The sequence below is a fragment of the Mustela putorius genome, unplaced genomic scaffold (assembly GCF_011764305.1).
Source record: "Mustela putorius furo isolate JIRA1106 unplaced genomic scaffold, ASM1176430v1.1 tig00003988_pilon_pilon_pilon, whole genome shotgun sequence".
Taxonomy (NCBI): domain Eukaryota; kingdom Metazoa; phylum Chordata; class Mammalia; order Carnivora; family Mustelidae; genus Mustela; species Mustela putorius.
In genome coordinates this window covers 14,962,694-14,989,716 of record NW_025422127.1, presented here as the reverse complement: position 1 = coordinate 14,989,716, position 27,023 = coordinate 14,962,694, and the positions used below count along the sequence as shown (strand labels likewise).

The following is a 27,023-nucleotide window of genomic DNA, read 5'->3' as shown; positions in this document are numbered from 1 at the left end:
GCAGAGAGAGAGAGAGAGAGAGAGAGAGAGGAGGAAGCAGGTTCCCTGCTGAGCAGAGAGCCAGATGTGGGGCTCGATCCCAGGACAGAGCCTTTAACTCCCTGAGCCACCCAGGTACCCTGTAAAATGTATTTCTTATAATGGATCTCAGTCAAAAAGGTTTGAAAGACAATGTATAGCCTGCATATAGCAAATCTACAACACGTTTACTAACTGGAGGACTGTTGGGGGAAATAAAACAATCAAACTAAAAATCTTCCCTTTTGATTGTTCAAGAGGATATAAGGCACATTTAAGGCAATTGCTTAAAGCTAAAAGGATCCTCAGCAATTCTACCACTCAATTCACTAATAAGACAACATACTTATCCAAGGTCAGACTTGTATTTAGCATTAAAACCAACTCACCATCCTAATTTTCAATGCACTAAACTAGACTGCAAAAAGTCACTTTAAAAAAAAAGTTATCAGCATTTAAATGCTAATTCTGAATTTCCTATTTTGGTCTAAAAGAAACTGCAGCTTAACACATGCAACTATTTCCTCAAATACTATTCTAACAGATTAATGACCTCACCAGCTCTCCCATTAAAAGCTTTTTTCCAGCTAGTTACTTGGTACTTAGCTTTTTATGGCACTTTTCTTTTCCCATTATGTTCAGCAGTGCATGCAATACACTGGTTAGGAATGCAACACACTGCTGTTGAAAATGCATGACCAGGACCATAACATAACTGAAATTTTCCTAAATTTCTATATTCTGTTCAAATTTTAGAAACAAAGTACAACTCTCACTAAATCAGACCGAATTTTTTTGTGATCTGTATACCTCACTCTATATAAAACATTATAAATATTTTAAGAGATCTCATTTAGAGTGAGAACCATATGCAAATATTTCATTTCCATCTCCTGACAAATAAATCTTCACCAATAACTAAGTCAGTAAGAGAAGAAAAATGTAAGGACTGATGACTAAACATAAGTGATCTCTACAAAGAGCTAAAAAGATTAAACATTGAAAATAGGAAGCAGATCATAACACTTCATACTATGAGCAAAGATTTATTTCTACATCCTCTCTACCAATATCCATAACTCATAATACTTGCGAAGAATGCCCCGCAATTCCTCAAGTTATTTCTATAAAGAAAAATCATTGTTTACACTTAATTCTGTTAATGATTACCAACAAAATGCAGATTTTAAAAATCACTAAATATTGGGAATAGCAGAGCTATAAAGTTATTTCGTCTGACTTCTGAGCCTTATAGAAGTACACAGTAATTGCAAACAATGTAAATACAGGGAAGGGGAAAGGGAAACTGACTGAGGCAAGTGTCCTTTACACCCTAAGAGAAATGTCCTATTTTTTATTTTTTTAAACCTGTACATGTACTAGAGACATTTAAAAATCCAATATTTTTAATCTACAGTCCAGCCAATTCGCAAGATTGAATGTGAATTTTTCTCTTAAAAGATTAAGGGAGGGACTCCTGGATGGCTCAGTCAGTTAAGCACCTGCCTTCCGCTCAGATGAGGATCCTAGGGTCCTGGGATGGAGTCCGACATGAGACTCCCTGCTCAGTCAGGAGTCTGCTTCTCTTTCTGCCTGATGCTCCTCCCCCCGCTTTGTGCTCTCTGATAAATTAATTAATCAAAAAAAGAAGATTAAGGGAAGAGGAATTTATAAATATGTGTACATCTGTATATGCTTAAATTATGCCGACTGCAACATAACAGAGATTGTTTCCCCAACAGGGAATTCTAACTCTGAAAGCAAGCACCAATCACATGCCAAATATAAGAGATGCCAAAGTTCATTCACTCATTTTTCTAAAATAAAATGAAAATAGGCAAAGCCCTAAAATCACGATGCGGTGTGAGCCAGGGCTATGCGGGCAGGGCGCTGGAGCCAATCAGCCCCCAGCCAGGGGTACAGAGTGTAAGGAAGACGACGTAGATGGTGGAGCTCAGGGTGTGTGTGGGGGAGGATGGGGGGCAAAATAAATTTTAAAAGATCATACTCACAGGTATAAAAAATCTAGATGTGAAATACTATTAGACAATAGTCCTGTTCTAGTTTCCCACAGATCAACTAAACAGTTTAAACAAAATTTAACCTTCATTTATAAGCAATGACATGAAATCACTTAGGTTGGAATGTAATTCCTCTTAGATGAAAATATAATTTAAATCATTAGGATTAGGATTAGGATTTCCTAAATCAGTAGGAAACCAGGAGCCAGCTACCACTTACAGAATTCTAGCTAGGGCACTAAATAAATGAAATCTGAAGTCTTTCTAAATCAACTAACAAGGTATCTATCCACCACCAAAACTTCTAAATTATGTTTGAGTCATAAACATAAGTAGACCTTATCTAGCTGTATCTCAAAATTCGAACAGATTACGTTTGGCTCAGTAATAGGAGCATCTATGCTTCCATGATAAAGATCTGTCTTTCTCAAAGAAACCAATCTAACTCTTTAGCTATTTAAAAACTGCAAATGAGGGGGTGCCTGGGTGGCTCAATACGTTAAGCATCTGCTTTCAGCTCAAGTCATGGTCCTGTGGTCCTGGGATGAGCTCCGCATCAGGCTTTCTGTTGGAAGTGGTCTGCTTCTTCCTGTCCCTCTACCCCTCCCCCTTCTTCCTGCTCTCTTTCTTTCTCTCTCGCTCACGCAATCTCTCAAATATTTAAATAAAATCTTGAAAAAATAATAAAAAATTAAAACTGCAAATGAAAAACCACCAATGCTGACTGATTTTTATACACTGAGAATAACTAAAAGTCAAACTGTAATCATCAGGTAGGATAATCAGTCTCATAAAAGTCAAACTGTACATCATGGAATGAGTTTTAATACATGCACATAATTTTCAATAAATCACAGAACAGTGGTAAGAAAAGATCATCTCTCCAATCTTTTGTCTTCAACACTTCTGAAGAGGTACCCAATTCTGGGAGGCATTTGTAAACATTCTAATCAACAATTATGACACTAACACAGGTTTGTTGGTTAATTTCCTAGTTCATATTCTTACCTAGATCCCTATTTTATTTTATTGCCTCTTGGAAATCATTGGAATACCATACAATTTCTTTCTCAAAGCACTAGACCAGCTACAAATGCCATACACAGGAGGAACACATTGAGATCCAATTTTAATTTCATATACTTCAAACACCAGATAAAAAAACGGAAAAACTGGGGGCCTGGGTGGCTCAATGGGTTAAGTCTCTGCCTTCTGCTCAGGTCATGATCTCAGGATCCTGGGATCAAGTACCACATCCGGTCCTCTGCTCAGCGGGGAGCCTGCTTCCCTCCCTCTCTCTCTCTCTCTCTCTCTGCCTGCCTCTCTGCCTACTTGTGATCTCTCTCTGTCAAAGAAATAAATAAAATCTTTAAAAAAAAACTGAAAAATTATCAATTTGGTCTTTAGATCATACAAACAACTTGAGCTATTCCTATTGGTGTGTACTACAAGATAATTACGAAGTCTGAAGAGAAGCATGCTAGCTTTTAAAACACAAATGAAAAGGAAACAAAAAAGAAAAGTTCCATGCTCAACTTCCATTTCTACCATGTGCTACTTGTGATCTTGGCAAATTATTTAACTTTTATAGCCTCTTCACCTATAAAATGATTGAGTTCTATAAGAATTAAATGAGAATATATGTAAAACACAGGACCTGCACCATAAATAGTTCCAAATCCCCAGCCCTTTCCCAAGTCCTTTAAAAACAAATGCATATACACTTCAAATTTCTCATAAACCTCACATTGGACTCTAGAAGCAACTGGTAATAAAAACAGAATTTGTCACTAGGATGCCTTGCTGGCTCAGTTGGAAGCTCATGATCCTCTTCATCTGAGTTGTGAGTTTGAGCCCCTCACTGGGTATAGAGATTACTGAAATAAATAAACTTAAAAAAAGAAAATCCAATCACCATTAAAAAAAAAAAGCCACAATCTGTCACAATAAGACAGAAATTTAAAGACAACTAAATTAAAAACTATTCTGTGTCACCAGAAGTCATCTTGCTCAATGTGCCATTTACCTCATCACAGTAACCTGTTAATTTACTCTCTAAATACTAATAAAAACACAGAAATGAGAGAATAACCATAATGTAATTGTAAAATTTTAAACACTGATGAGTTGGGAAAAATAAAAGGAAAAATAAACATTAAAATAATCTACTTCTGTGTTAAATTAAAATTTGGATCATAATACTCTAGCATAAATACACTCAAAAAGACAATCCAATTTTTTAATACGAAGATCAGGAGATAAGTTAGGAATTCATTTATTAACTTTAGAGTGAAGACTCACTATAATTAAATGTATGAAGAGAATAGAATCAATTACAATACAAAAGAACTGGAAGACATGCCACAGACTGATAAATTATTGCAAAAGATATATCTGGATAAAGGACTATTACCAAAATATATAAAGAACTCTTAAAGCTCAACAGTAAGAGGGGCACGTGGGTGTCTCAGTCATTAAACATCTGCCTTCGGCTCTGGTCATGATCCTAAGGTTCTGGGAGTCAGGCTCCCTTCCTCTGCTTCTCCCTCTCCCTGACCCCCCATTTGTGCTCACTTACTCACTCTCTCTCTCTCAAATAAATAAAATCTTTAAAAAAAAACCCTCAAAAATAAAAAAACAAATAACCTGATTAAAAAATGGGCCAAAGACTTAACAAACACTTCACCAAAGACAGACAAATGGCAAATAAGCATCTGAAATTATATTCTACATAAGTCACCAGGAAAGTGCAAATTAAAATATTAATGATATTTATTTTTATATTTATCCATATTTATCCATAACTGCCAAAACTTGGAAGCAACTGAGATGTCCCTTAGGAGATGAATGGATAGACTGGTATACACATGCAATGAAATATTATCCAGCATTAAAAAGAAATGAGCTATCAAGTCATGAAAAGGTTCCATGGAATAACCATAAATGCAGATTACTAAGCAGAAGCAGCCCATCTGAAAAGACTATGTGTATTGTATGATCCCATGTATGTGACATTCATGAAAAGACAAAACTATGGAAACAGTAAAATGATTTGTAGTTGCTAAGAGTGAGGGTGAAAAAAAGATGAATAGGGACAGCACCAAGGATTTTTTTGAGGAGTGAAAATACATCCTAAGAAAAAAAGCCCTAAGGAAAAACCACGGACGTTGGGTGGTTATGATGTCTCAGTGTAGGTTCATCCTCGGTTAAAAAAAGAAAAAGATACCACTCTGGTCAGTGATGTTGATATGGGGGAAAACTATGAATGTGCAGGGGCAAAAAGGTGTATGGAAAAATATCCGTACCCCTCTCTCAATTTTATTATAAATGTAAAGCGGCTCTAAAAAATTAATTCTAATGAAGGAAAAAAGAGAATATCACATTACTGACACTCAATTCCCAGCACTGAAAAAGATTTTCCAAAAATATAACAAAGGATTATTAATTTTGCTTTGAAGAATTTAGGAAATTGATTATAGTAGTAAGGCATCTGAAAGTAGGCAAAATATCAAAAGACAAAAGAATATATAATTCATCATTAAGTACATGGGCAAAGTTCTTAAGAAATAAAATATAAAGCAATGAGAAGTTTTTAAGAAAACAGTATTGATAAATAAAATAGGTCTCACTTGGGGCACTGAAATATACATGAGCATCTCTCTTGGAAACAATCTGATTGTAGAAAATATTTAAATGTTCATAGCCTTAGAAACCAATAAATTACATTCTGAAATTTAATCCTAAAAAAAAAAAAGTCTAAATAGTGAAATCTGAGGTATTAATTTGGGTTTTGCTCACAAGGCAATAGGCAGATTCCTTTCCTCCATTCCAAAGCCACTGTCTCAAGGTCTTTTATATTATTTTAGAACCAGCAGTTAGAAGACAAGTCCTTCATCTGGATTGTTTGAGAAACCCCAGGCCCAAAAAGAGAAGTTCTGCTGGAGTACTAGAGAGGGAGGGGGTGGAAAGAATGAAGAGTTGAAGAGATAGAAATTGGGGGGAAACAAGGGACTTAAAGGATTCAGATCAATACCCCTGTCCCCCACTGGGAGTGGCATGTGGAAGAAGAGGATGGGGATGCAGTGGAGATAAGAGAGAGACAATGATAGTAAAATTTGTTTTGGAAAATTTGATGAAAGATCCTACTACTCAAGGTTCTCTGTAAGTTGGCCTTCAAAAGAACCTTTCAGGCTTATATAAACAGCATGTCACTGACAAGCAGTGTAGATGCTAGAAAGCCCTTTCCTGATAGTGTTCTAGAATAAATGAAACTATCCAAAGACGGGGGGAAGGAGGAGTTATACAAGGGAATAATGACCAATGAAATCAGGTGAAGTCACAACACAACATGTTAAATTTTGGTAAAAATGGGAATATATTTCACAGTTACAACCTTAGCAGGTTAGACTCATGCCTACTGTATGTGTATAAGAAAAAACATAATAGCAACAATGGGGTTAAATCATGGTGTTTCTGCCTAAGAACTGCTGTTAAACGCCCCTGTCAAAAAGGTTTATATTGATTCTTATGTTCCAGTGAATTATAAAATTATCATGAAATAAAATTATATGTACATATACACTTACGATCCCAGCAGAACATAAATTCTGCGAGGGGCAGGGTTTTCCTCTATTTGCCAACTAAGATAGTACCTGGCACATAGGAGGAAATTAATAAATAGTTACTGAATAAATATAAAACCCATCTAGGGGAGAGAGAAAAGGAAAATATTCCAAACTGATATACTGGCATTGTCTTTTAGTGATAGAACTTTAGTGGGGTTATTTTGGTTTCTATTTTTCCCTATCTTCTAAGATGTCTCTGACTATATATTACTTCCATAAAGGAAAAAAATAATAATAATTGGGAAGTAATTCCCTCTAAATGCATTAAAATTTTCAATATTTTCGAGGCGCCTGGGTGGCTCAGTGGGTTAACCCTCTGCCTTCGGCTCAGGTCACGATCTCAGGCTCCTGGGATGGAGCCCTGCATCGAGTTCTCTGCTCAGCGGGGAGCCTGCTTCCCTTCCCCTCCTGCCTCTCTGCCACAAAAAAAAAAAAAAAAAAAAAAAAAGAAAAGAAATCCTGTATTTTCAAAACATCTTTGATAACCTCTAGAATAGATAGCTTAAAACTTAAATAAAGGAAGGACAGGAAGTAGAAAAAGCACACTAAAGCTGTTTCTCCTATAGTTTAGTCAATATACAAGACTAAACTTCCTCAAAGAACTTTCAGTGTACTAATACTTGGCTCTTAAAAACTGTACCAGTAGAATAACACTGTTCTAAAAACAAACTACTGATTTAAAATATTCTGACTATGCCCAAAATCATGAGGTAGTGAATGAACTTTCAGCAAATCTCTAAACAAAGGCTGACAGTGAAAAAATTAATCAGCTTTGCAATATATCAACAATGACTTTTAAACTTCTGTTCAGGGGGTGCCTGGGTGGCTCAGTGGGTTAAGCCTCTACCTTCGGCTCAGGTCATGATCTCAGGGTCCTGGGATCGGGCCCCACATCGGGCTCTCTGCTCAGCAGGAGGCCTGCTTCCTCCTCTCTCTCTGCCTGCCTCTCTGCCTACTTGTGATCTCTGTCTGTCAAATAAATAAAATCTTAAAATAAATAAATAAATAAATAAAAAATAAACTTCTGTTCAGAGTGATCAAATGCATCAATGACCAATATCCTAGATGTAGTTGTAACTAAATGTTAGCATTTGTGGGCAAAATATTCTAATTGACTTTCTCTTGAGAATTAAAAGAAATACACAGTCAAGTAGGAATTCAAGTGTTATTACTCTTAATTTAAGATCAGAACGTTAGTTCTGAAACTGGTATCACAACTGCATGTGCAGTAGTAGTACTAAGTCTCAAAAATAATTATGACAGTGTACAAATAATACATATTTTTATCTAAAATTTCTAGTTAAAAACTAGAATTTTTCTGTGAGGAAAATCGGGCAAATTATACCACTATACATAACAATCACAACTATGGGAACACATACCCCAATTAGGAAAACAGTATACAAACAATACTGGTTTTTTGTTTATTTTTTAAGATTTTATTGATTTATTTGACACAGAGAGAGAGAGAGACAGACAGACAGACAGACAGCAAGAGAGGGAATACAAGCAGAGGGAGTGGGAGAGGGAGAAGACTTCCTGCTGAGCAGGGAGCTAGCTGGATTCGGGTTTCGATCCCAGGACTCTGGGATCATGATCTGAGCTGCAAGCAGACACTGCAGTTTTGCTATGGTTTTGCTATGCAGTAAAACAGGCAAACTACCACCATACAGTATGATCACACTATAAAAACAAAAATCAAACACGTAGAAAGTAGACTGTTCAAAATTGTAACAAGGCTTATCTCTGGATGAAGGGATTCACTGGTCATTTTTATTTCATTTTTCCTCTAATTTCCTAATTTTTATAACAAGAATATATTACTTCTATAAATGTTTTTCTTAAAAATCTTTTTTGTACATGATTTAAGGATGGTCACAAAACCCAGCTAGAAATAAGTGAAGTTATAACTTTGATAATAGGAGTCAAAATCAAATCAGCATTTTCTAAACAATGACTATCAAAAGAACCTTATATAAACGAAAGTAGGCTTCTATGGTTATTAAATTACCATCTAGCTTTTGAACAGCATTACCTTGGCATCTCAGATATTTTATAATTTCATTAAAACAAAGCACCTAAGACATTTTCATTAATCTTTTCACCCTTACTTATTGTACAGGAAGAACTAGGCATGAATGAACTATTTTGGAAAAAGTTAACACAAATAGTTGAACTACAAATACTGCTTTTATAAGCAAAAGATATGAAAAATCAACTCAACTTTTTCCTCAGTGTCATTAAAATATGAATATGGGCACTAAATTAGTTAATAAGTTTAAAGAAACACAATGGCCAGAAATAATTAAAGAATATAAATAAAGCAGCAAGTTTATGTGTTTAGTATATATCCAAACATGTATTAGCAGTTTATGTGAAATAAACAAGAGTATTTACCAAATATTTCAAGATACTTGCAATAAAAACTGACTTCGAATATTTTTAGCAACAACTAAAATACCCAAAGAACAAGACCATAAGAAATATCATTTCTAATACAGCTATGCTGGTTAAGTAATAAAATATAAGATAAAATTTTAAAGGACTAAATGTCAATTTTCATAAAATAGATATTAAAAGCACCACAAACCAAACAGAAAAGACTTCAAAAACCCAAATTTCTTTGTTCAGCAACAGCAAAAGAATTATGGTTTGTAAAGGGTACTAATAAAAGAAACCACAGAAAGGAAGGCCCTAACATTTTTTTTTAAAGGAAGTAGTATACTTAATTTACTGTAGCATCAGCTCCTTTACATTTTATTTTAACAGACTAGTCTAGGTCAGAGATGGCCAGAAAAACAATGTGAACTATACATGCAATGTTAAATTTTCAAGTAGTCACATTCTTAAAAGTAATAAGAATCAGCTGAAATTAATATTTACCCAATATATCCAAACATGATCATTTCATGTAATCAATTTTTTAAATTGGAATATTTTAACTTTGTTTTTTACTAAGTCTTCAAAATTTGGTGTGCAATTTACACACGCACATCTCAAATTGGATGCTAAATATTCTGAAAGTTTTATTTACTTATATGAGAGAGAGCAAGAGTGCACACACAAGCATGGGCAAGTGGGGGGAGGGGCAGAGGGAGAGGAAGAGAAGAGAATCCCAAGCAGACTCCCTGCTGAATGTGGAGCCTGACCTGGGGCTCAATCCCACGACCCATGAGTTCATGACCATAGCTAAAATCACCAGTCGGACCCTTAATGGACTGAGGCCCCTGGATGCTAAATTTTTATCAGAAAAACCACAGAAAACAGATACTGAATTTGATAACTAAGACTCACAGAATTTATCTGCATTTATTAGGAATGATTTTGAATGTGAGTGAGGTGATTACTGCAAACTTCTCCTATGATTTCAAAGTAAAAACAGGTCAGTTTATATCACTTGTTGTCCTTTAAGGCTAAAAAGTGCACATCATATCCCCAAAGCAACAGTAGAAAGACTGTCAAAGTAAAAACAGTAAATTAATTTTAAAAAAGAGTACCACTGCCAGAGAGGAAGATATTAGAGGAAAGGATGGCAGCTCTGTTGTAGTGAGAAGGGTCCCAAAGGGGACTTCAGCCCGGTTGAGCTAAGAGGTTATATTCATATTCATATTTTTACTCTCAATACTTCTGACACCAACTGCATGGGATTTCTCACACCAGCAACAAATTTTTCAATTCTCTGGAAGTCATTCCTGACACTAACTACCTGAAGTTAGTGCAAAGCATACAGATTAAGGGCTCAGTCCCACAAAAGTGCCCCCACTTCAGATGATAGCTCCAAGTCCCAGGATAACTGCCACCTATACTTCTGACCAACGTCCTCACATTTGATAATTTGCTTGAATGGCTCAAAGAACTCAAACAGTTTACTTACTAGTTAATGCTAAAGGATACAGTCTAAAGTCAGCCAGACGGCAGATATCACTCTGGAAATTCCAAGTTTACAAGTTCTGTGTCAGGAGCCAGGGCAAAGATCAAATATATATTTCTTATTATGCCACTTCCATATAAACAGGAGCTCTGCAAATTCGTCCATATATTTAGCAAGATCAGAACTGAGTTTCTCACTACTGGAGAAGGGAAGCATACATGTAGGAAAAGGGGAAAATTATAATGAACTCTATGTTGAACTGGAATTAGATCTATCAATGTGAACTTGATATATACACATATTAAATGTGTATATACACATTTATATATATACACTTATAAGAAAAAGAGCACAAACACTCATGCATACATATAAATACTTCCTAACTCTTCACTAAAAAATCTCGTAACAGTGATGTCCCAGTAGCCGTGAGTACACACTGCTTTCCGAATCCTATTCTATACTATAAGGAACCTGCTTCCTTTGGAGAAATGGCTTCCTTTGGAGAAATGGCTGGTCCATTTTTTGTGCAAAAACTAAGAACATCATCAAAAAACGATAGGGGCATGTTAATAAAAAGGACACAGAAGGCAGCTTCTGGCCCAATCTGGGACAACTGTTAAATATTTCATAGTAAAAAGGCTTTTTTAAGGTATTAGTATATCTATCACATAAAGACAAGAGGAAAAAACTTCTGTTGTGTAATAGTTAGCTAAGTACTGGTTGTTAAAGAAGTCATCTTGTGACCAGGGTTAAGGATGACAGATGTTTAAAACATTAAATAAGATATTCAAGCAGAGTACATACACAGTAAGATCTGAGAAAGCCTGTAGTAGTGGCATTTATGGCAAATAGGGAAGTTTCACTTCTATCCTTACAAGAGGGATAGAAAATGGTCAAGATTCTCCCCAGCAGAATATCACTATGCCCCACCCCTCCACTTAATGTGAGGCGGAGGAGTATCTCTAGAGATAAAGATGCCGGTACTAATGTAACACAGACAATTTGTCCAACAAAAGTAGTATCTAAACTAGTACCTCCATATAACAGGGTGCCTGGTCAAACAGAACAAATATTTAAGTTGAGATCCTACCATTTAAAAATTGTTGGTGGCTTTTTTTTTTTTTTTTTTTGGTCTAGCAGAAAAGAGGAATGCACCTGAGCATCAATCATCTTCTTTGTTCTGGGAAGAACGATTTGAATGGCCCTTCTCAGTAATGTAATCGAGGCAAATAGATTCTCTTTTGTCCTAGAGAAGGTCCATACCAGGCTCTATTTTGACTTGATAAAAGCATCCCTACCAATAATATTTAATGGTACTGAGCTAAGAGAAAGTGCATAGAAATATGCAAAAAAAGGGGGAGGGGGCTTTCTTAGGTAAGTGTGCAGACTCCAAGGCCTTTCAAGTTTGCCGTTATTAGAAACTGATAGACTTAAATGGCCCTAAAGGAGGTCCACTGGCTGGGAAGTTTCCCCCATCCTCAACATCTACAATAACGCAACTTACCTTGAAGGAAGACAACAAAAGCCTAAACCTATGCCTAGGATGAAAGAAGGAAGCTGAAAACCCCTACAGACCCAGTTACTCTAAACAAAACAAGAACATTTTGAACAATCTGCCACACTTTGAGGCGAGATCTTATGTGCCAAAACATGTATTACCCCTGGTATAAAAGGGGAAGGAACTGTCTGACTTCAAAGAACCATTTTAGTCTAAAGAACATCCAGGAATTCAGTCTTATGGGATGACACGCTTATTAGTCTATCCTGGTATATACACAGGCCAATAATATCAACTGATACACTTTAAGTGTTTTGCTAAATTAATACAAAGTTTTGATATTTCAAGAAGAAAATCTCACTTATTTGGAAATCTTACTAGAGGTGAGATAACATCTTATTCCCATAACAATGCTGAATAAATGAAACATTCCAGGGGATTTCAAAACATAATTATGTAATTTAAATGAGACTTCTACTTGGAGCTCATACGGACAAGAGAGCCAAATCCTTCTCAACAGTATATGTAATATGTCAAAGTACACAGTGGGGGAGGGGAGGTAAAATTCTTTTAAAAAATCAAGGAAAGGGACGCCTGGGTGGCTCAGTTGGTTAAGCAGCTGCCTTCGGCTCAGGTCATGATCCCAGCGTCCTGGGATCGAGTCCCACATCAGGCTCCTTGCTTGGCAGGGAGCCTGCTTCTCCCTCTGCCTCTGCCTGCCACTCTGTCTGCCTGTGCTCACTCTCGCTCCTCTCTTTGACAAATAAATAAATAAAATCTTTAAAAAAAAAAATAAAAATAAAAAATCAAGGAAAAAAGTCAATTCCTAGCATCAGCATTAAGAACTAAACTAACAAACTATAACTTAAATCTCTAAAGTAAATAAAACTAAGTCCTATGGAAGTTTTACAATAACAATTAACAATGCTGATCTATTCATTACGTACTCCAATATCCTTAATTCTGCTTTCCCGGTTGAGTAAAAAAATCGCAATGGTGCCTAACAATTTTAGGAATTTAATTAATTTTTACTAACAATGTAATACTAGAATATGAACAATCTTTATACACAGAAGTTTCTAAAGACCATTGACAACACTATCTACTAACACTACAGCCATTCAATTTATCTGTTAGATGGAAATTTGATACTCACAGGCCACAGAAATAACACTGCTTTACCTTAAATACTTAAGTCTGTGATAACCAATGCATGTAAATAGCATCTAAAAAACTCTGAACGTTGGGACACCTGGGTGACTCAGTCCTTAAGTGTCTGCCTTGGCTCAGGTTGTGATCCCACGGTCCTGGAATCGAGCCCCACATGGGACTCCCTGCTCCCTGCTTCTCTCTCTCTCCCACTCCCCCTGCTTGGGTCTCCTCTCTCACTGTGTCTCTCTGTCAAATAAATAAATAAAATTTTTAAATAAAAATAAAATAAAGAAAATAAAAAACTCTGAAAGCACCAAGAAGTTAATTAAAAAGACTCTGTCATCTCCCTCCTTACAGAATCTACATATAAATACTGGCTAAAAGAACATTTCTTTCTTTTTTTTTTTAAAAGAACATTTAAATAGAGATTTATTTCATAAAGTGAAATATAAAGGTGTAAGATGCTCAATGATGAATTATAATTAGTAAATAAAGCAAAAGGACTTAGAATTCTACAAGAATTCAAATTCTTCCTGATTTAACTGAAGTATTCTGCAGTGGAAAGAAGAAGATATGCCATGATCTTTGGTTATTAAACCTAAGTTAGTTTCTTCAAATATAAAATTAAGAAAATATCTGCCTTGTACTGTGCCTGTTACAAAAAGAAGCTCTCATTAGATAGTATTTAGTTATTATTAATACCTTTCCAGATTAATTAGCAAGGAACACTTTGCAAAAAAGGCCTAAAGAAAGGTATGCAGTATTTGGGGCTTTTGTTATAGAAAGGTCCATTTTTTACCACATTCTAGAAACAGTGCAGTAATTCAGAATCTTTCTTGTAATAAAATTTTAATTGAAATCTGGCTGTTTCTTCAAGTGAAACACAAAAATGGTCATTTCAGAGATGCTCACTTAAAAAATATATATCACCATACTATTACGTAAATGAAACATGAGGGCCAGTGATTATAGGAGAGAAAAAAACTGTTTAACCAGAACATTCCTTCCAATGAGTATTCTCATAAGTATTCTGGGCATTAGCTGATAAATAGCATGAAGTAAGAAAACATGAAAACTTATTTGGACTAAATCTAACTATCCACAAAAAATAACCAAAACTAAAATAATTAGCTTAGAACAAAACCTTAAGATAGATACCGAGGCAGAGAAAATACTTTATTTCAATGCTTCAAGTTTTAAAGACCTTTCCTTGCTTATCTATAAATCTCATCCTTGATCATGCCTTCCACTTAGCCAATTTTTCGTGCCCCATACTCATTCAAACTAGTCTGAATAAGAGAAATAGCCTACTCTGTTATCTCTAGTTCCTAACCTTCCTGAGCTATTCCCTTAAATCCACTGCAAATTCTCCACTATTCTGAAACTGTAAGAGTACCAAATACCTGGAGCAAATGTGACATAAATGTTAATCTGTTAATTCTGCATGTAAATGTGAGTTTGTGATAACATCCTTTATATAGCTCTTCCCCAAAAAAGGAACAACCATTTTTACTTCATTAATACAGAATATATTTTTGAAATATGTAACTTAAGTTATAAAGGCAACATACTCTGCATGTGTGTGGTGTGTGTATTTGAAGAGGTGAGGGAACAGCAGAGGGAGACAGAGAATCTTAAGCAGGGTCCATACCCAGTGCACAACAGACCTCACAATCCTGAGATCATGACCTGAGCCAAAATCAGGAGTCAGACACTTAACCAACTGAGCCTCCCAGGTGCCCCCCAACACTGTATGTTCACGATGTGTAAATTACATCTCAATGAAACTGTTAAAAATACACACACACAAACACACACACACACGCACCCTCGTGTTACCCCAAGATTTAGATACAACATGTTCCCATAGAATTTCCTGCAAGGATGTAAATGCTCTACATCTGTGCCATCCAACAGGACAGGCACACATGGCTTTTGAGCACTTGAAATATGGCTAGTGTAACTGAAGAACTGAGTTTTAAAATTTTATTTCATTTTAATTAAGTTAAATAGCCACAGGAGGCTAGTGAATAGTATATAAATCAAGGATGTTACCAGTGACTTACATTTACCCATGTTCACATCCCCTCTCTTAGATAATACTGAATTTTGTTAAGGATTTAATAGCCAAATGCGATAAATTTCCAAAGTCTAACTAATCTCTGTAACTCCTTTCTAGTTCTTCTAAAATCTGTTCTCCAAAACTACTACTATGCAAATTGGACTTCTCTACTACATTCTTTTCTTAAAATTTTATTCCCTTGATGCTACCATTCTTCTAGTGTTCTATTTAGTTCAACCCCTGGGTTCTTTTTTACCTTTGCCCACCCACTAATTATTCCTATTCTGCCCCAGGAAAATTATCCTCCCCTGTCTCTTACTCTGTTTTTCTCTGTATATTTATATGTATCCTCTCCCTAGATGATTTCTTATTATTTCAGCCGACTGAATGACTAACATAGACATTTGGGCATCTATAGCTTTACCTTGGACCTATTTTTTGAGATTCAGTGCCTAATGAACTTCTTCATGGAGGTTTCACAAGTACCTCAGGCTTAATGTATCAAATTGAATGTATCTCCATAGCCTTTCCTCTCCCCACAAAAATAAAATCCCTAATTCTTATTCCTTCCCTCAGCTGACAGCACAATCATCTATTCCTACCCTTTTATCTGTGCTTCATTTTTGTCTCCAAATGCCAATTCATCACTAAACTCTGAATATTTTATCTCCGAAATATGAAGATTCCTTTCTCTACTACTGCCCTCATTCAGGCTGTAGAAACCTCATACTCATATCCCTAACTAAACTCTATACATCCCTTGTATTCCTTAAACCCATTCTCCACAATTAGTACCATGCAAATCTACTTACCTTCTTCGTTTATAATTCTTTAGTTACTCTCCACTGCCAATAGCTGAGTTTATTTGTGTGGAAGGCGTGTGTAGAAGATTCAAAGAGCATGTAAATATAAACATGATAATGATTGCTAGGAATTCTTCAAAATGTTAAAGAGATGACCTGTGCATTCCAAATTTATCTTAATCCACAATGACCTAACAGTCCAAGCAAGGAGAGTATCCCCATAGAAATGGATATATCAAGTTATTTAGCACAAAACTACTAGCCATTAAGATGATCTTGTCAGGGGCTCAGTTGGTTAAGCGGCATGCCTTCGGATCAGGTCATGATACCAGAGTCCTGGGATTGAATCTCACATCAGGCTCCCTGCTCAGCAGGAAGTCTGCTTCTCTCTCTCTCTCTTTATATATATATCTGTCTCCCCTCCCCCTACTCATGCTCTCTTGCTCACGGTCTCTCTCTCTCAAATAAATAAAATCTTAAAAAATAAAATGATCCCGTCATTATCCCAAGCAAGTTGTTTACTTCTATTAGTAGAGAAAATGATCACCAATAATGATTTGATTTACTAATTAGTTTCATCTCTCACTGTTTGGTTTATGTATTTTTGTGTTAGTTTGTGTTTAATTAACATAAGACCATCCACTATGCACATACTGACCAAAAAAAAATCATTTGTCTCTGAGAAGCAGAACCTTGCTTGGCTGCACATTTCTATAGAAATAATTTTTTCTTAACTAACAGGAAAATACCAACTAGATTTCTAAACACTCTTTAAAAATTATTCCTAAATTCTTAAATTTCTTAAGAATTCTTGAATTCCTAGAAAAACTGTATTTGCTTTTAAGGACAGTTTACCTGAAGGTTCCTTCCTAAAAAATCATTAAGCACATTCATTTAGCATAACACACTTAATATGTCAATCTTGCAATGCCAAGATTCAAGTCACAATGCCAAAAAGCAAATTCTTCATGAAAGTCCATCTGAAAGGCACCTGGGTGGCTCAGCCAGGTAAGTGTCCAACTAGTAATTTTGGCTTAGGTCATGATATCAGGATTGTGAGGTAAATTGTGTGGTGGGCACGAACCCTGCTTAAGATTATCTCCCTCCCTCTGCTCCCCACTCAAAAAAAAAAAAAAAAAAAAGAGAGAGAGAGAGAAAAATAAAGCCCATCTGAAAAATCTAAATTAATATAAATTAAGGTGGAGATAGGATCAATTATGTCAATCACAAAACCAAGCAAATTACGGACATCATTCCTCTCATGTAGACTATCATTAACCAACCTTTTAAAAAGTACACACAAGGGGCGCCTGGGCGGCTCAGCGGGTTAAAGCCTCTGCCAAAACTCAGGTCATAATCCCAGGGTCTTGGGATGGAGCCCCCACATTGGGCTCTGCTCAGCAGGGAGCCGGCTTCCTTCCCCCCTTCTGCCTGCTTCCTTGTCCCCCTCTGCCTGCCTCTCTGCCTACTTGTGATCTCTATCTGTCAAATAAATAAATAAATAAAAATCTTAAAAAAAAAAAAGTACACACAATATTAAGTCTACACCTGATAAAGACAACACACTCTCCCAAATAAAAGCACTCTAAAGAAGAGCTTCTGGCAACTTCTCTTCAGTCTGAAAAGCTTCTCCCATTTGTCTTAAGATTTGATAAAACTCCTAAAATTGAAAAACCAAAAAGCTCCTAAAACTCAACTTTTTTTTTTCTAAGTAGAAACTGTATTTTATTTTTTACTAACTTTTATTTGGGTTAATCCAGTTGAGGTCAATTAGGAAAGGGTGGGGATTGAGGAAAGAATCTGTCAATATTAGAATCTGGGTGCTATTCTCTTACAGACTTTTAAAATTTTGCTTTTTAACTCTTACAGAGCTAAATAAAGTAGTGAAAAAAGGAATTATATCATCTTTCCAATGCAGCTTTTTTTAAACTCAATTATAATTCCAGTGCCTTTTCCCCAATTTTCTACTGCATGTCCTAAAGACCAACTTTAAGAAGTTTAAAATATCCCACCAATTTGTAACAAGTGACAACATAAGTCCTTTAAAATATGGATTTTTTAAAACACCATTATCCTTTTATTATCTATAACACTTTACAAAATACCTTCACATAGGTTTTCAGTTATCTTCAGCAATCCAGTTAAGTCATTATTACTAATAATAAATCAGCATTACAAATTTAAGTTCCTTACTCAGAGTCAGATAATTGAGTAACAGAGAACCTAATGTTCTACAACTATTTCTAACTTAGAAAAGAACATAGTATTTATTAAAGTATATTGAGAATCTACTTATATCTTCAAAGAACTCAAGAACTAGTTAAGGAGACAGAATATAAACAATTTCGAATCATTCTGAAGAACACCTTAAGAATCCCAAAAGAAAAAAGATCTCAGCAAATTCTGGAAGGTAATAATTCAAAAAGGCTGGCATTTGAGAAAGTGACAGGTCATAAAATTACAAAGTTAGGCAGAGTCAGGTAAAGCTAAAGAATTTCAAAGCACTGATGACAACATGTTCAACTCCAAAGTTCCCACAAAAGAATGATAGCAACAGTAAGAGTTTTGCTACATGAATTTTCAAGCTTAAGAATAGACAAATCAAACAAAATGTTCACAAATATCCTCAAAAGGACAACCTAAAAATATGCTGTATCATCACAGTTAATACTTATGTGCGAGGCCCTGTCCCTAATGTTTTACACTTATATAATTCATTTAGCTGTTACAACAACTCTATAAAGTAGGTACTCTTATTACATTCCATTTTATCAATAGAAAACTAACACAGAAGTTGCCCAGTGACACAATCATTAGCAGAGTCAGAATTTGAATTCAGGCAGTTATGTTCTTAATGACTAATGACTATGTTACACTGCAGAAAATAATGCCCTCTTCAAACCTAAATTTAGGTCAGGCATAGTAAGTCTCACCTATGCCTGCACACTACAGTAGTCCTGTTAAGAAAAGAGAAAAAAAGAAAAAAACAAAAAATTCCTCAAATAAAATGCAAGATGCAAAAAATAAATAAATACAAAGAACTGCTACAGCAAAACCTAGTAACTATTATGAGTTTTTTCATGTTATACTAACATTTTCAGAAATTATAATTTGAGCATAACCACTCTTGCTTTTACAGCTTTATCTAAAAAAACTTAAGAGCTACTAGAAAACCCAAATAACAGGTTTAGAGTAATTTCTGAAAACGGGAGCTCAGTTTTAGTTCAAAGTTTCCATAGAGACTAAGCAGAATGACTTTCAGTGACCGGAATCTTGCACTAAAACATAAATATCAAGAAATGAACTCAATCACCGTACAAGAGATTCCTCATTTGTTTTACACAAAATCAACCTTACACTAGGAATAACTGTGATACTTAAGATACTTAAGGTGAGGGGAAAAAAGTAAAAGAAAAGGAAAACATTTAAACCCTTAACACTAAGAAAAGCATTGAAAAGTCAACTTAAATATAATTCTCAATTCCTGTACCACAAAAATTACTTCCTACAGCAATAAATTTACATAGAGTTTAAATCATACCTAACCAAAATTATGCTGTCTTGAATCGCACTGTCTCGTTAGGAGGGAAAAAGGATTACCTCAAACAAGTTACCAATAATTCTTTTTTTTTTCTTTTGCAACATTTTAAGTTACCAATAATTCTTTAATTTGCAAAGCAGCAACACTTGAGTTATCTCAATGTTGCCCATACTTATAAGTGATTGAGACTTTAAAATAAACAAGAAAAACCTCCAAAGACTATTCCCTGAAATCTTGTTCTGGGACTGAAAAATTACTGAAGATTCTTATCCTGAAAAACAAGGAATTTGGCACAAATGTAAAAAATAAAAGCAAAAAACACATCAATGTTCAAATGGAAGAGTCAGTTCAGGAGTTATGTTAAGAACTAAAGCAAAGAAATCACAGAACCATATCACATTTCTGCAGCATTGCTAAACTTTATAAAACATTAATAAAAACCTGTACACTTGAAACTAATGTAACATTGTGTGTCAACTACACTTCAACTTAAAAAAAGAAAATTAAGTTCAAAAAAATTAATATCATACTCATGATGAGACATGACCCTTAATTAACAACAACAACAAAAAGAACCCAGAGCAAAGCAAACACTGAGAACACTGGAGCTTAAACAAAATTTGACTTCCCCTTCCAAGTTGATCAGGAAACAATCTCATCAATATACAAAGTGAATACACAAAGTATCAAATTATCAAGCGAACTCTACAGAAGCAATTTGGGGAGAATGTACTTAAAGTGAAGTAAAATCATTTACAAATCTGTGTATAAATACATATTCATTAAAAAATTATGCTACATTTCTTAAAAAACTAAGCTCCGTACATAGAAAAGCAATGTAAACTCTGCAAAGTCCAGGAATAACATTTTCTGACCAAGGCAACTGAGTGTCAAAATTAAGGTACATCATTTGCCTAATAAAATCAAGTAAAGAAACCTACATCTTAAAAGACCAAAGTTAGGACTTAAGATCCTATGGTATCAAAGTATTAACTAATATTATTTACTAGGAATTGATACTTGTTTTAGTAGGTAACTATGCATACTGTGACTCTAAAAATTAGCCTGATGGAAACAAATTTGATTTGTATACCACATTCCCTCATTCTCCATCCCAAAAAAGTCTATTTACACATTTGAATTGATAAAATCAATACCCAAACCAAAGTACTGAATTTGATATGGTTATAGAATTCTGAAGAAATCTGACCGTGACTTCCACACCAAAATACAACTGCTTCATTTGAGATGTACTAATCAGCATCTACTAAACTACAAATGCTTTAACATTTCCCAAATCATTAGACCTTAGCCAGTTTTTTGGGGGGCTCCTAGGTGGCCTAGTGAGTTAGTTAAAAGTCTGCTTTCAACTCAGGCCATGAGCTCAGGGTCCTAGGATCAAGCCCTGAGCCCCATATCCGGCTCTCTGCTCAGCAGGGAGCCTGCTTGTCTCTCTCCCTCTGCCACTCCCCCTCCTTGTGCTATCTCTCTCACTGTTAAATAAATAAACCTTTAAAAAAAAAAATCCTACCCAGTTTTTTTTTTTAAGATTTTATTTATTCGTTTGAGAAAGAAAGAATACTGAAGGAGGAAGGCAGACTCCCAGCTGAGCAGAGAGCCCAGCTCAGGGCTCAATCACAGGACCCTTAGATCATGACCTGAGCCCACGGCAGATGCCCAATCGACTGTGTCATCCAGGTGCCCTGATCCTAACCAGTTTAAAATTTGTCTTTTACCAGTCTAAGTAAGTCATTTACCTGCTCCATGATTTCAGGTTCTTTATTTATCCAGTAAGTAGTTGGGCAGAATAACCTATGATTTCTTACAATTTCAATACACTAAGATTTTTAACTCAACAACTGAATACAGTATTTCTCCTACCTTCCTACAGACAAGTATGTATGTCAGGAGTATACTTCCAGTGAAAAAAGCTTTGCTTTTTTCCCAATGCTTTAGTAATCCCTTGACTTGTCCTTTAATTTGTATCCGAAGATAAGAACTCAAATACTCACCTAATGAACACATCAGACAAATGTCCTGGGTCAAGAAACCAAAAATGCTGCCCAACTACTGCTATTAAGGATCCTGGGGCTAGGAAAACCACATTTTAAAAAACAAAACAAAAAAATTATATAAACAGGGTCAAATGACACATGAAAGTTTCTAAAGCAGGGTACCACTCAATAAGCTAGGATTTATTTGGTTCTACAGCCAAATCCTCAACTGGCTTAAAAATAATATGGTGATATTATACATAAGGCATCAGATATTCTTTAATTTGACCATGCCCAAGTCTAGATATAGAACAAAAATCCAAAAAGCAATGAGTTCAAAGAAAAACTGAGAAGCTTAGACAAAATTATTATGACATTAGACAAACTGATTTTTCCACTGTATCATTAGTTCCAAGATAAATGAACAGTAAAAAAATGCCAGGTGAGGGGCGCCTGGATGGCTCAGGCGGTTAACTGGCTGCCTTTGGCTCAGGTCATGATCCCAGGGTTCTGGGATCCAACCCCACAACAGGCTCCCTGCTGGGGGAGGGGCGATGTCTGCAGGTCCCTCTCCCTTTGACCCTCCCCCCCACCTTGTCCACTCATGCTCACTCAAATAAATAAGTAAAATCATTTAAAAATTCCCGGTAATTAAGGAAAACACACACATTACATTCTGATTAATCTTCAAAGTTAAATCATTGAAACTAACAAAATTAATCCATAAAGTGCTCAAAATTTACTTGGGCCCAGTCTTAAGAAAGTAAGGTAACCAATTAAAAAAATATTGATCTATAAAGCACCTCTTCAAATGTAAAACCTTACAAAAGAATAAAATCCAGGGGCGCCTAGGTGGCTCAGTGAGTTGGGGCCTCTGCCTTCAGCTCAGGTCATGATCTCAGGGTCCTGGAATGGAGTCCCACATCAGGCTCTCTGCTCAGCAGGGAGCCTGCTTCCCCCCTCTCTCTCTGCCTGCCTCTCTGCCTACTTGTGATCTTTCTCTGTCAAATAAATAAATAAAATCTTTAAAAAAAAAAAAAAAGAGTAAAATCCAGGGATCAGCAGCAATAGGCACCCCAAGTACAAAAGCAAAAAAAAAAAGTGTTCTCATGTAAACCAGAATTTTTGCCTGTAAACCAAAAGGAATCAGAACTACGTTTCTGAGTATGACTGACCTACAGGAATAAAGTTATAGTTTGACAAGATTTTTTTCAAAAAGGCCTGCACCCTTGCCCATATAAACCACCACAAAATTGATTAGTTTTTATTTCACAATGCCTTAGAAGTTCTATATCATTTACTGTAAAACTTAAGAAATTATTATGTTCCTAAAGAACTTGTCAGTTTTTAAGTTCACTTCCTTCCACACACTGACTTCCCTTCACTTTTGATATGGCCTTGGTCATTTGGAAGATGGCATTCAAAGGGTTAAGTGTTAACATATTAGTTCATGGATAAAATAAACTCCTAGATTACTCGGTCATTTTCATATCCTATTTTGATCCACTCGGTCCATTTTCCTGACAAGAAGAATATGAATAATGGCATTTTTCCTGTATACTGTAACTGACTTTTTCATTCAGTCTAACTCTGATTCCTCCAATAACCTCCGTTCACTTCCAGATGAGGGCAACATTCAATCAAGCAGCTATAGGTCAAACAACAAGTTGCCCAAACCTGGCTATTTAAACATAGAATATACTTGTCAACCAGAATGACACACCATTATTTACACCATGAAAACCTCCCTGAGAGGTTAAAAGCAAAGCATTGTGAGTCCTTTGGACTCTTGGGAAAGACTGACTTAAAAACCTTTCATAACAAGTTTAAAATAACCATAGTGACATTACAACTCTCAAAGCACTTACACAGTTTTACATGGGCTCTTGTACTAGTCACTGTATAGTGAATGGGATGAAGACTTACTAGTTTTAATTTATGCTGTCAGAGAACTCTTAGCTACCAAAAAGCTTAAGCATCATCAAGAGGGACAATAGCAAACACTTACTGTACCTTTCTAGTACGAAGGCATTTATCCAGAGAAGAAAGTCTTTTTCATAGTTTATATTAAATGCCTGTGCAATCACCAACTAAGATATAGGCCAAGTAAGGTCATTCAGGAACAAGGTCGTTCTTTCTTTAAAAGTACAGCCTGATCTCAGGCATGGAAACTCGCATGTAACACACCAGCAGCTCAACAGTGCAGAGCCTCCTGTGAGACTGAAATGCAAACTCAGAAACTTTCCCACTAACTTCGAGTTTCCTGCCAGACACTAAAAGAGTAACAAGTAGGTAAAGCGTTTGTACTAAGAAGATTTTCATCACTCCCCTCTAGTAGCAAACCTCTTTTTGGCTACCAGTAATTCTTATCCTACGTTGGTCATGCCCCAAATTCTACTTTCAATTCTTTCAAAAGTTGGCCTCCCACCTCTCCCATCGCCCCCGCGGAAGCGAACAGTTAAGAGAATGACCTGTAGAAGAGAAATTCAATCAACTGGATTCACCGAGCCAAATGTAGGTCCAAACCACCGTAAAATAAAGAAGTGGGGCTATACCTGCAGTTCACACCAGGCGACCTCCACAGTAGTTTCAGTGTCCAGACCTTTGTAGACGGTCTTAAAGGAGCCTCTGCCGATCTCGATGTCAAACTTGAGAAAGCGGCCATCATTGGACATTCCCACGGCCTTGGTCTCCAGCTCTTCGATGTCATCCTGTTGCTGGCTCCGTTCCTCCTGCGGTTCCTTGGCGCTGCTGCCGCCGCTGCCGCTTCTGGCCGACGGAGGCTCCTCTTTGCTCCCCACATGGTTGGGCGGGGACACTTGGCGATCTCTGCTGGTACTGCCGGGGGCTGTCGCGGCGGCAGGGCCCGCGCCGGCTGGCTCCCCGGGGGCGGCAGAGGCAGGAGGGAGCTGCGCTACCTGGGCAGCGGCGGTGGCGGTCAAGGTCTCCTCGCGGTGCGGCTCCGGCGGAGTACTCTGAGGCGCGACCGCCGACGCGGTGGGCTGGGGGAGAGGAAGGGGAAGGCCGGGCAGTTCCAGCGCCGTGGCGTTGGAGTCGCAGATGACGCTGCGGCGGAAGAAGCGGTGCTCCGTGGTGGTCGTGGTCGCGGCCGCGCCACGGCTGTCCTTGTCCATAGTGTGGCGGCGACGCCGGTACTCCTCCGTCCGGCCGGTCCCAGCGTCCGACGCCGCGCTGCCCAGTTTTTCTCCCACCGAGGAATCGGAGCTGGAGCCATTCTTGGCGGAAGGCGCCGGCGGCGAGAGGAACAGGGCGCTCGGAGTGCTGCTCTGCTTCTCTGCGGCGCCGCCAGACATGGTCGGTCCGAGGAGCGAGGCGAGCGGGCTCGGACTTGTGAATGAAGAGACGGCGAGGGGCCCAGCCCGCAGAGCGGCGGCGGGGTGCGGCTCCCGCTACGAGGGCTCCGGCTCCCGGCGGGGTCGGATGCGCCCGGACGGCTCCTCGCTCAGCACTGACAAGCCGCCCCGAAGGAGCGGGCCACTGGGCCCAGTTGCGGCGGCTGCTGCGGCTCACGGGGCGGGCTCGTCGGCGGGCGGTCGAGGAGCTGAGGCACGGGGGTTAGCGCCTCACGGTCCGCATCCATCCTGCGGCGAGCGGCGGCCGGGAAGCCTGGAATAGCAGAGGCGCCGCAGTCATGAGGGGCAGGGCAAGGAGCCGGCACCGAGTCGAAGCGGATGCGGCGGATGCAGCGGCGGCTCCAGCTCCCCGGGCTGAGCAGGCTAGGCCCCGGGGGCGGCGGCAACGCGAGGAACGGACGAGCGCGGACTCCCGAGCGGTGGCAGTCCCAGAGCCGACGAGGGTGGGAGGGGCCGAGAAAGGCGAGGGAGGGCCGGCCCGGGGGCTCCGGGTCAGTCAGTCGGTCGCCTCCTCCCACACGCGCCCCCAGCTAGGGGGACCAGCCTCACAGGGCGCCCATCGCCCGGACAGGAAGGGCCGAAGCTTCGAAGCCTCGGTGCCTGAGGAGCGGGCCCCCCCTTCCCCGAGGCCTCCCCGCCCGCCCCGGGCCTGGCAAACCCCGTCTCCTCCCGGGCCGGTGCCGGGGGCTGACGGAGGGAGGGAACGGTGGGGAGGGGAGGGCCGCTCACCGCGGGGCCCGAGCTCCGCTGCTTCTCTGGGCCGAGAGGAGAGGAGACCGAGAGGATTGGGTGACGGGGGTTAGGGAGAGTAAGTAGTCACCCCCACCAGGCGCTTTCTATCACCGAAGATGGGGGTGCAGAGTGGCCGAGTGTGGAGAGCCGCGTCCGCCGGGGAAACTCTCCGCGCTAAATGGCGCCGGGAGTCTGAAGCCTCCACACAGCCCGCTCGGACCCCGCCCCCCGCCGCCCGGGGCGCCCCACCCCCACCCGGCTCTCGGGGCTCTCGCGCAGCCGTGCTAGTACCGAGGTTCTCTGGGATTTGTAGTTTTCGCCTTTGAAGCATGGAAGAGATTGGGAAGGAGGGAGCCTACGACTTCCGTGATGCTCTGTGGTTGCTTTAGCCTGATGCCTCATGGGAGTTGTAGTTTTCTTTGGAAACCGCCCCCTCTGGAAGGCTGATGGGAGCGTCACCGTAGGTCGCTAAACCCCATCCTTAAACGCTAGCTAGGAAAATCATTATTTAGGGTTTAATTGTGGGAAAAGGGCCGGAAGGAAAAAAAAAAAAAAAAAAAAGAAGGAGGCACAACGAGAGGAGACACTCCCATCATGCTCTGCTGAGGCGAGAGAGCGCTAAGAGGTTGCCATGCGATGAAAGATGATCTGTTGTTCATCTTTAATGGAGAGAGCCGCAGTAGTGTTGAGTGACTGTAAGGGTGTGGGGGTGGAGGAGGAAAGCAAAGCAAAGAGAACCAGAACCTGAGCCCAGAGAGCCAGAGGGGCTGAAGACTCCTTCCATAAGGGTAAAAGAAATTTTGTGAAGATTGTGCATGGGATTAATAGTGATTAAATGGGTTGGGGGAGGAGACAGAGAGTATTACCTCCTCTCCTCTTCCCTTCCATAACAATTAAGGCCACACTCTCAGCTGCAGCCCCAGGATAGATATTCTGGCTCTCAAAGACGGGCTGCCCTCCTGAAAGCCAGGATCATAGCGAATCCTTTGCTTTACCAGAAAAAATTAACGATGCGGTGAAAGAGGATTCGATAAAAGAGATCTTTGCGTCTTTTACCACAAACTTGAAAGAGCAGAGTTGACTTTGTTATGTAGTCGGTTGAGCTTCATTTCCATCTTTCATTTGCTTGAGGGCTTAGTAAAACAACATCCCGTTTCTCTAGATGTACATGAATGTACACATGTAATTTATACGTGGCTTTGGACATAGAAGAAAACTAGATCCAGGTGGTTCACAGTAATGGAATGCTTTTCTTGAAAGCATCCTTAGGCTATCTGGACCCCTTTGCTCCTCGCAACTACTCGAGATTGTACGGGTGATGAGCACCAG

At 38.5% G+C, this 27,023-nt stretch overlaps 1 protein-coding gene across 12 annotated transcripts in view; it reads right to left on the bottom strand.

Moving 5' to 3' along the window:
- The window catches only part of WNK1 (WNK lysine deficient protein kinase 1), a 148,842-nt gene extending 123,013 nt beyond the window's left edge, over positions 1–25,829 (bottom strand). For 11 of the 12 annotated variants that reach the window (XM_004773721.3, XM_013046412.2, XM_045071888.1 and 8 more), the window contains exon 1: positions 24,144–25,222. In XM_004773721.3, coding sequence (XP_004773778.1) covers positions 24,144–24,902 — 759 coding nt within the window. In that variant the 5' untranslated portion in view covers positions 24,903–25,222. Of the gene's footprint in view, positions 1–24,143; positions 25,223–25,691 lie in introns of those variants that run through there. The other variant, XM_045071886.1, reaches the window with a different exon arrangement.
- Positions 25,830–27,023: the final 1,194 nt, after the last annotated feature.